Raw genomic sequence first — 10,795 nt, forward strand, 5'->3', positions numbered from 1 at the left:
AAAAATCTCAAATCAACAATCCAATTTTACACCGAAAGGACCCTTAGAAGAACAACAAACAAAGCTCAAAGAGAGTAGAATGAAGAAAATAATATATATCAACATGAAAATAGAGTACAAAAAATACAAAAGATTGAGAAAATAAGAGCTGATTCCTTGTTAAGGAAACAAAATTGTTAAGCCTTTAACCAGAATCATCAAGAAAAAAAGAGAGGACCAAAAAAAAAAAAATCAGAAAAGAAAGAGGCAAAGTGACAACTGACACCACAGAGATACAAAAAAAATTAAGAAAATGGTAGGAACGAGTTTATGCTAACAAATTGAACAACCTGGAGGAAATGTATACATTTTTAAAAACACACTATTATTCAAGTCTGAATTAAAGAACAAACAGAAATTTGAACAGACCAAAAATACCAATAAAACTGAATTAAATAAACTTCCAAAAAATAAAATTCCTGGACTAGATGGCTTCACAGGTAAATTTTACCAAATATTAAAAAAAGAATTAGCACCTATTGATCTCAAACTATTCCAAAAATTTCAGAGGAGGGAAGTTTCTCAAGCTCAGTTTATGATGCTAGCATTACTCTGATTCCAAGACCAGACAAAGATATTACAAAAAAAAAGAAAATTATAGGCCAAATACCCTGATAAATATACATGCACATATCCTCAACACAATATTAGCAAATGAAATTCAGCAATATATTTAAAAGATCATACAACATGATCAAGTGGTGTTCACTTCTGAGATGCAAGGTTAGTTCAACATGTGCAAATCAATTAATGTGATACAGCACATGACTAAAACGAAACATAAAAAGCCTATGATCACATCAACAGATGTGGAAAGAGCATTCGACAAAATCCAGCATCCATTTATGATAAAAACCAGCAAAGTGGGAATAGAGGGGAAATACCTCAACTAAATAAAGACTATATATTACAGACCCACAGCTAACATCATACTCAGCAGTAGCAGTTTTCTTAAGATAGGGAACAAGATAAGTATGTCCACTTTTATTCAACATAGTATAGGAAGTCCTGGCCACAGAAAGCAGACAAGAAAAAGAAATAAAAGGCTTCCAAATGGGAAAGGAAGAAGCAAAACTTACACTATTTTCAGAAGACATGGTATTACATATAGAAAACCCTAAACATTCTAACAAAAAACTATTAGAACTGATGCATAAATTCAGTAAAGTTGCAGTATAAAAATTAATATTCAAAAATCAGTTTCATTTTTATATGAAACAATAATGAAACAGACACTTGATAGTTCCCCCTGCACAAACACTATCTCACAAAATGTGTCACCAAAGACTTAGGAATCACCTTTGTCATTGATCTTTTAGGTCATCAAATTACATCTCAGGTCCTCTTGTTTCTCCTTCACTAACAGACCTAAGATGCCATAGCTCCTCCTGGGGGTAAAAGGTAAAATAGCTTCAGCACCCAAACTCAGCTAGAGCAGATCTTCATTGTTCCTACTCAAAATGAAAAATACATATTTATAGAATTACTGAAATCACAGTATCATGAACTCTGCAAGACACAGAGCATTTTAAACATGTCCAACAGAAACCCTGACCTCATACAGTTTTAATTTTAATAGGAGGGACAGATAATAAGCAAATAACAGGTCTGCTGCCACTCTTATCCTGCTCCCTCCCCTGAAGCAATGCCATCACTGAGTGCAAGTGGGGCAACAGGTGTCCAGATCCATTTAGTGTATCCTCAACCCTCAGCATGAACAGTCAGAGGAACAGGTTGGTGCAGTTTAACACTTGTGTTTCTTGGAAAATTAATTATCATTATTGTAGTCTCATTAATTGTCATGTACCCAAAAAATCTTTTGATCATGACACTGGCCTTTCAATTCACCGTGTCCCTGCAGCATGAAACCACCCAACACATAGGTCAGTAACAAGAATCAAAGCTCTGACACTATATATAAAATTGAACTGGACCTAGTTTTAACAGAACATCTTGTATTACTCTACTTGTATGTTTAATATTTATTTTTAGCGAAGATAACTTGTTCTGCTTATTCTTCTCTAATTTTTTTTGAAAATAGACTTTTTCTTGGCTAAAATTGTGAAATTGCCTTTATATTTCATATTTCTCATATTTACAGTGGCTCCTCCTTGAAGCTCCCACTTATCTTTTCCTTCTCTAATGCTTAACTCAGAGATTTGGTAATGGATGGAAGAGTAGACATTTATGTTCTGTCTTCCAAAGCACCTATTATGTCATTTCAAATGGCAAAATTACTATTTGATATATGATTTGCTTTTGAGAATGCTGAGTAAAACCCAAACCCAGGGATAAAAGGTAAAATAGCAGATTAGCCTTCAGTAAGACCATCTCTTTGGCTACAATGATCTGCAGTGATCTGTCAAAGGAGGGTCATTACATAATCTAGAGCACATGCAGAGAATTTCAAATGCCCTATGCGATGAGGAATAGACTTCTATATGAGAAGGAGCAAATAATTCCAAGATCTATTAGCATCTAAAGATTCCGTTAATATGGAACTAGCACATGACAGGCAGAGTGGAGAGAAGAAAGAAACTGAATTTTAGTGATAAAAATGAATGACTACATCAAGCTTCCCCTTAAGCTTTCCACTCTGGAATTTCTTTTTGTTTTTAAACATTGGTAAATCAATCTTTGCTCAAGAGAGATAGGGGCATCATGATCGGGAATGGGGTCTTGCAGTGGCGGGCAAAGATTTAACTTAATTCTGATGCCAAAAAGTACAAATGATGATGAATAGCCAAGAGGCAGGGTGGGCTCAATAGATGGAAAATTATTAAGAGAAAATATAAAAGCTAAAGAGGATTTTTGTTAGACCAACGAACACAGTTCTTGCTGATGTCAGGCAGGGTGAAAGGATATCTAGAGTGGTCAGATACCAAGGATGGAGGATTTCACTACATTGACTTGGCAGGATTCTTGCTCAAAGTGGATTCTCCATGGACAAAGAGTCAAGCCCAGGTTCAGGCCTAGTCCAGCAGAGGGTCTTTGTCAGTTACTTCTGTTGTTCAATGAAAGAAGAGATATTATTCTTTCCTTTGAATAATATGAAGTTCTACTTCTCATCTGATTTTTCTTTTGTTCATTAAAGACCAGCTGAACTATTTGTTGGGGCTTGGTTGGAGAGGATATATACTGGATACTTCAAGTAGTTAGGCATTTAATTAGGGGAACGTCTATGTAAATAAAATGAAACACAAAGATTAATGGTTGGAGCAAACCCCAGTCTGAGTCTGGAGAGCAGTCCATCAAGGTTTCTTGACGCTGGTCTCCAAGCATCTTTTGCATTTGAAATCTTTGCTGATGGCATTGGGTGTTCTTATAAACTTGCTTCATGGAACACATACCTCCAGACACAAAAGTTGCCCATATGTCATCTGCTGTGGTGATTTCTTTGAACTTTATAAGTTTATATTCAAATTATCCAGTTCTGTTGAAGGGCTTTAAATAAGGGTATTTTCGTTCTTAGTGATTCCAAGTCAGAGGGTGGAAGTAATTTGGAAATATGAATTAGGAGAGTTATGTACAAACTAATTAGAGGAAACTAGAAGAATTCATGGTCCAATCTGATTTGCAGGCAAATATCAACACCTCCAGCACAATGAACAAAGCTGGAATCTAATAAGGGGTACACTGTAATTTCTCATCGACACATAATTTTTTCTTTATAGTCACTACCATTTGTATCAAAAATAGCTACAGAAAGACTGATTTGTTTGCAAAAGTTGTAATCTCATTAAATTTCACCTGACTATTTATATAAGTGCAACAAGAATAGTGATGGATTACATAAGCTTTTTAAAATTTTGCATTGCTGAAAGTTTCCATAAGGAATATCAGATTAAACTTTAAAAACCTCTTAAACCTAAAATCCAAGCCAAAGAATTGCCAGTGGACTTTACCTACAGAACCTATAGATCTGAATGAATTCCTCTCTTCTTGAGATACCCAGTAAATCTGTGCTAGCCAAAACACTCTGGACTTCTCATTTGTTTAAGTACACAATTTCCCTTTATTACTTAATGCAATGTTAAGTTGAGGTTTCTGCTAATTACAACTGGAAATTTGCCAAATTATACTGAAATGCTAACCAAACTAACTTGCTAATGACATGAGAAACATCGCCATTTGATTTTTAACCCTACAATGTCAACTACCAGAAAACATAAAAAACCCATAGTTTTAAATAGTTCTGTCTTTAACCTGGAAAGCCGTGAAAAATATAGGTCGGTATTGCATATACCAGCATTTTTTGAAGAGAAACTTCATGACTTCATTAGATTGTCACAAATATTTTTATTTCAAATCAATAAAAACCCTTACATTCAATTTAAATTGAATTCTATTTGTTTTATCTTAGCCACAAGCCTGAGATCGACTGTGATCTTCTTTAGGAATGAGTATAGAAGGTAGAAAGAGTATGAAAACACACACACACACACACACACACACACACACACACACACACAGACACACACATTTTTAAATAGAAATAATAGTACCAAAATTGGTAGCAGCAACGTACACAGGTTTTGATTAGCTATTATTACCTATACATTTTGCAATCTAGTCCTCATCATAAATTATGAATTTATCTCCTAAATAAGAAGAATGCTACTTTTAATGGAGATTTTTAGAATATGTTTGGAAAACAAAGACATCAAAGGCATCAAGTGACATTTATGTATGTAACAGCCGATCCCTGAGCCACCATGGATACACCATTATAGTCCACTACCTCTAGACACAAAAAGGTTTCTCTAGGCTGTGTTGTAGACACAGGATCTTTCTCCCTGTAGCTACCACATAAAAGTTTAAGGACTCTCTGCTTTGTTTCAGTGATAACATATCTGGGTTTGTCTCTGTCTCCAGATCCCCTTTTTCCCTGTCCTCTCTGACATTCACAACAATTCCCCAAAATGATATAATCTTGGTCTTCTTTTTACTTTAAAGAGAATTAATGCCCAGGGGCTTTGAGCTGATCCAGGGTTTCAGGAATATCTTAATCCAGACTCCAATTCAAGGGTCATCCTCTTTACTTGGAGGGGAAAAAAAAACACCAAAAAAAGCAATTTTTGCTGAGGTAATCAGGTCTAGCATCAATAGTCAGAGTTTTCTTGCTGATGGCCTTTGGGAAGTAAGGTCAAAAGTCAGGAGAGGGTGTAGAGTATGGAGGAGCTCAATTCAATAATAAGATATTATACCCCATTTAGTTCACTGAAAAATTTAGACCGATGGCTCTGGAAAATAATGTATGTGTGACACACCCTTGAGGAAACACGATATTAATTATTCTCGTGTATCTGCAACAAGTGACTTGGTCCTATAATAAAAAGAATGGCAGTAAAATGCTTTTTAATACCTTCTATGTGCTCTCAAGAGCTGCCTTTTGTACTTTTATAAAATTTCAAAACAAGTTCACACTAACAGAAATGTTGTAGTTACAGCACATAGTACCTTCCCCTCTGCCCCTGAACCATTTGAGGGTAAGCTGATAACCTGATACACCAACCCTCTAAGGCTTTGCCATGTATTCCTTTCCCAAAACAACATTCTTTTATATAACCCAATACAACGGCGAAAAGAGGAAATAAGCATTAATATATGAAAACATTTAGTCCTTAGGCCCATTTCAAGTTTTGACAAATGTCCCACCATTCTTTTATAACAAAAGAATCCAGTCCAGATTCACATGTTGCCTTTACTTGTCCACATCCCTTTAGTCTCCTTCAGTCTGGAGCAGTTCATCATTCTTTCCTGGAACTTAATCATCTTATCACTTTTGAAGATGAATACCAGTTATTTTGTAGGATGTCTCAATTTGGATTTGTTCATTTTCCCTCGTGACCAGATTCAGCTACTGCATCTTTGGAAGGAACATCTGAAAGTGATTATCTGTTCCTCTCATTGTCTCCTATTAGGTGGTCCCGTATTCCAATTTGTCCCATTACTTATGATTCCATTTGAATTCCTAGATCATGTTGGTGTCTCCCAGACTTCGCTGCACAGCTGCTCTTTTGTCCTTTGAAATTAATAAGATTTTGTGGGGAAAGTCCTTAACACTTTATGAATATCCTCCTCTCATTAAACTGTCATTATAAAATCATGGGTGCATATTTCCTTCAATGAGTTACCATCATTATTGATTTTGATACTCAAAATTTCCCAGATTTGGCAAATGATAGTCCCATTCCAAATGGCTTCTCTTCACCTCATTGTTCTTGAGCACTTTTGAATTTCTGTTCCAAATTGTCCAGAGTTATTTTGTATTTTCTGTATTCTAGACCTGAAATGAGGCATTTCTCCAACAACAACTGCTTTGATTTAGTGGAAAAAGTATTTAGAAACAAAGATCTGGGCACTGTGGGTGCTTCTTGCGATGTGGGTATCATTGGTACTAGGGAACAGGGAAAATCTGTTAATTTATCTGTCTATCCAACATCTATTTATATATCAACACACAAATTGTATCTAATCTATATGTAACCCTGATATGTCCAATTTCAATTCCAAACCAGTGTATCCTAGGAATTTCTTTATCCTTATCTGTAACTCCTTTCTCTAACAGTGAGAATTGTGTCTCTAATTATCCTTAATACTTTGACTTATATGATCACCAACCCTCTTGAAAGTCACCAATGTCCTGGTGTTACAGCCAACTACAATTCCTGTGCACATAACTTCCCCTGTATATCCCATACAGGGTGCACAGGTACCAATACAAAGAACTGGCAAAATTTCTTGCAAGTACTAGGGTTCTGTCATGCTTGAAAGACCCAGTTTCACATGGAGAAAAAGCTAAAAAAATCATGTCCTGAAATTTGAACACAGCGAGAACACTATACTCATAGGATGGTAAAATGATTCTTGTGATACACATTTCTTGCAGGAAAATTTGTGCTGCCCTGGTTGGCCTTGGGCACTTGGTAGACACTGAATGTGCTGTTTTATTGAGACCAGTCAGCCCAGCAGCTGTGCCCAACCTGCCCCAACCCCTGCTTATTTGCATGTGACTGGGGTGCAACCCACAGCCCTGGGCACATTAATAGTGTGGACACACCCTGTGCAGGAATCAGCCCAGGCAGGACGGAGCATGGACATGAGGGTCCCGACTCAGCTCCTCAGCCTCCTGCTGCTGTGGCTCCCAGGTAAGGAAGGAGCACTTGGGGGATTTACTCTGCCAGTGTGGTCAGTACCACTTAGACTGCAGGGTAGTTATAACCTGATAACATCATTAAGAGTATGGATATGTGTTTTCTTGCTTCCATTCTCAGGAGCCAGATGTGACATCCAGATGACCCAGTCTCCATCTTCTCTGTCTGCATCAGTGGGAGACAGAGTCACCATCACTTGCCGGGCCAGTCAGAGCATTAACAGTTGGTTAAACTGGCATCAGCAGAAACCAGGGACAGCTCCTAAACTTCTGATCTATAAGGCGACCAGTTTGCAAACCGGTGTCCCTTCGAGGTTCAGTGGCCAACAATCTGGGACAGATTTCACTCTTACCATCAGCAACCTGCAGCCTGAAGATGTGGCAACTTATTACTGTCTACAGCATAACAGTTACCCTCTCACAGTGTTATAAGCCTGAACATAAACCACAAAGCAGACAGCTGAGAGTTGGTCACCCCAGCTGCTCCTCTTGGGCCTCCATTGGGCCTCAGAGCATTTCTTAGATGTACCCACCCTTCGATGGTAACTGGAGATTTGATTACAAGTGGCCAGGAAGGCTCCTCTGCCCCCTAACTCTCTTTGTTTCTCCTCAGTCTCAGTGGCACATACAACGCGTCTCCTGATCTGGCTTAGGGAAGTAATAACAGGGGAGAAGATAGTGGAAATTCAGGATTCCCGGGTGCTCCACCAGAAACCAGAGAAAATATCCCGTTGGAGACAGAGGCTGTCTATCCATGTGTCCTCAGACCTGTGGGGGAAGCCCAGGAGTGGGGGTGCTGATGCTCTCAACTCACCAGTGATTATTTAGTCCTCCACTCTGCCTGTAGAACTGATGGATAGTATTGAATCCTCCTCTTCTGACTCTGAATCTCAGGGAGGGCCCCTCAGTGAGCAACTCTATGGTAAACCATCAAGGGCAAAGGGGTTCTGAGAAATGTGCTTCCACAAGGGAGAGTGAACATAGGGAACTGACAGCAGACAGCCTGGGTGGTCAGTCTTTTTATGTCTCTTAAAATTTTGCCAGTTAGAATAAAGTTTGATGCTTCCAACCATCATCATCAAGTCTAAATTCATAACAAGAAATTATTTTTAAATGATTAAGTAAATAGAAAAATGAGGAAATCTTTTACATATATAGAAGTAATTTGACAAAAAATAGAAAACTTTTTTGATTAAAATATCAAAACTTAAATGTGGATGGAAACTTCTTTCTCTTTTCTATGAAAATATTTTGTTCTTCAAAATTTTCCCAGGAGCCAGAACATCACTGACATCCCTGGGAGGTTATTACAAGTGCAAAACAGCAGGTTCCACTTTAGTCCATCTTTGAGGGTCTTCATTTTAACGATATTAGGAGGTATGTTTAAGGTTTAAGATGTTCTGTTTTAGAGGACATTCACTTCAGTTAAATGGGGCTTTCCCCCCATTTTTATTTAGAAAATTGTTTAAATCTGCATGTTGAAAGCACATCCAACTTATTTTCTAATTAACAGAAAATTAAATCATAAACCTCCTTTAAGATTGTAAGTATTGAAAACTACAATTATTTGTAAATGGTATGATGAAATGACTCAAAAGTTAAGTAGAGGAGGGCTGGCCCAGTTGGTCAGTTGGTTAAGATTTTGCTTAAGAGCGAGAGATCTGAGCTACAGGGCCACCAGTTCGATTCCCACATGGGCCAGTGATGCTGCGCCCGAGCTGAGCTGCATCTGAGCTGCCAACAGGTGGCAGAATGGCTCAGCTGGTGAGAGCATGTGCTCTTAACAACAAGACTGCCTGTTCGATGGCTGAGCTTAGCACCTTGAGCTGAGCTGCCACCCGGATGGCTCAGTGGATAGGGTGTGTGCTCTTAACAACAAGGGTGCTGATTTGACTCCTGCATGGGATGGTGGCTACGCCCACCCACAACTAAGATTGAACACAGCACCTTGAGCTTAGAGGCCATGAGCTGCCAACAGGCAGCCAGATCGTGACTGGCACTCTCCACAACTAAGATTGAAGAACAACTTGGCTGGTCCCCTTCCCCAATTCCCCAACACTGTTCGCCACCCCCAATTCCCCAATTAAAACAAAAACAAAAACAAACTATAACCTACTATTTTTTAAAAAATAGTTATGTAGAGGAATGGTTTTTAAAAACCTGAAGAATTACGAAAACCTAAGAATAAATCAAAATTTTATTTAATTGTGTTAGAAATGATTGGACTTAAACTTGCTTGTGCAGTTTGTTTTTGAGATTTTGGTCCTCACTGCAATTTGTCCTGATAATTATGTGCCTTGGGTAGTTACCATACTTTCAGTCCTGGCACCAAAGAAAACTAGTAAGAGGTACAGGACATGCTGAAGCCAAATGCTGCTTGTTTGGGTTTTGTGAAATTTTGAAAGACTTTAGGAAATTCCTAGCATGAGCCAAGACAGGCTGTTTATACTCAAAAGACACTGGAAGCAGCTTGGGTTGGTCTGCAAGTTTGGGGAGGAGGGAGGCGGGGATGCACTGAGAAGTGCATCACCAGGGAAGGGCAGACAATTGTTGTTAGCCAGGTTGATGGAAATTCAGGTATGGTGGCTACCTGAGTCTGCACACCAGTATTAGGGAGGGCTCAACAAAGAAACAATGGATTTTGCCAGCACTTCTGTCTGGGAGAAAGCTGCCCTCCAGCCCTCGCTCCACAGCCAGGCGACTCATTTCCTCCCATATGCCCTTGCACATTTTGAGCTGCTGCCCCAGCACTGGAGCTCAGAGTGAGTATTCATCAGTAAGTAAGTCTATGGTGGCCCTTTAAGAGGAATCCCAAATCAGTAGTCACAAATTAGTCAGGGAGATGTAAAGTACAGTATGCAATAACGTTTTAGAGATTATGTAGGGTGCCAGATGGGTGCTGGACTTATTGGGGAAATCACTTCATAGATTGCGTAAATGCCTGACAGCTGCACTGTACGCCTGAAGTTGATCTAGAATAATATCAAATGTTAACTATAATTATATATACATGTATATATTTGGACAATTAATCTCGAGAACTTGTTGTAACAATGTTGCTAATCGTTTTTTATATCAGAGGGATTATTCATTATGAATTTGTACCAAGTAGACAAACAATTAACCTAGTTTACTATTTGGAAGTGCTGAAATGGTTGCATGAAAAAGTCAGAGGACCTGAACTTTTCACCAACCATTCATGGCTCTTGCATCACGACAATGCACCAGCTCACATAGCACTGTCTGTGAGGGAGTTTTTAGCCAGTAAACAAATAACTGTATTGAAACACCCTTCCTACTCACCTGATCTGGCCCCCAATGACTTCAGTCTTTACCCAAAGATAAAGGAAATATTGAAAAGAAGCCATTTTGATGACATTCAGGACATCGAGGGTAATACGATGACAGCTCTGATGGCCATTCCAGAAAGAGAGTTCCAAAATAGCTTTGAAGGGTGGACTAGGCACTGGCGTTGGTGCATAACTTCCCAAGGGGAATACTTCAAATGTGACCATAGTGATATTCGACAATGAGGTATGTAGCACTTTTTCTAGGATTAGTTCGCAAACTTTATTGTTAGATCGTGTGTGTGTGTGTGTG

At 38.5% G+C, this 10,795-nt stretch overlaps 1 gene segment (V, D, J or C); it reads left to right on the forward strand.

Moving 5' to 3' along the window:
• The first annotated feature begins 7,119 nt into the window (after nt 1-7,119).
• LOC109377294 (immunoglobulin kappa variable 1-5-like) lies at nt 7,120-7,627 on the forward strand. The segment is given in 2 exon segments: nt 7,120-7,190; nt 7,317-7,627. Coding segments are annotated over 2 exon segments (366 nt in total).
• Nucleotides 7,628-10,795: the final 3,168 nt, after the last annotated feature.

The sequence above is a fragment of the Hipposideros armiger genome, unplaced genomic scaffold (assembly GCF_001890085.2).
Source record: "Hipposideros armiger isolate ML-2016 unplaced genomic scaffold, ASM189008v1 scaffold_1360, whole genome shotgun sequence".
Lineage (NCBI taxonomy): Eukaryota > Metazoa > Chordata > Mammalia > Chiroptera > Hipposideridae > Hipposideros > Hipposideros armiger.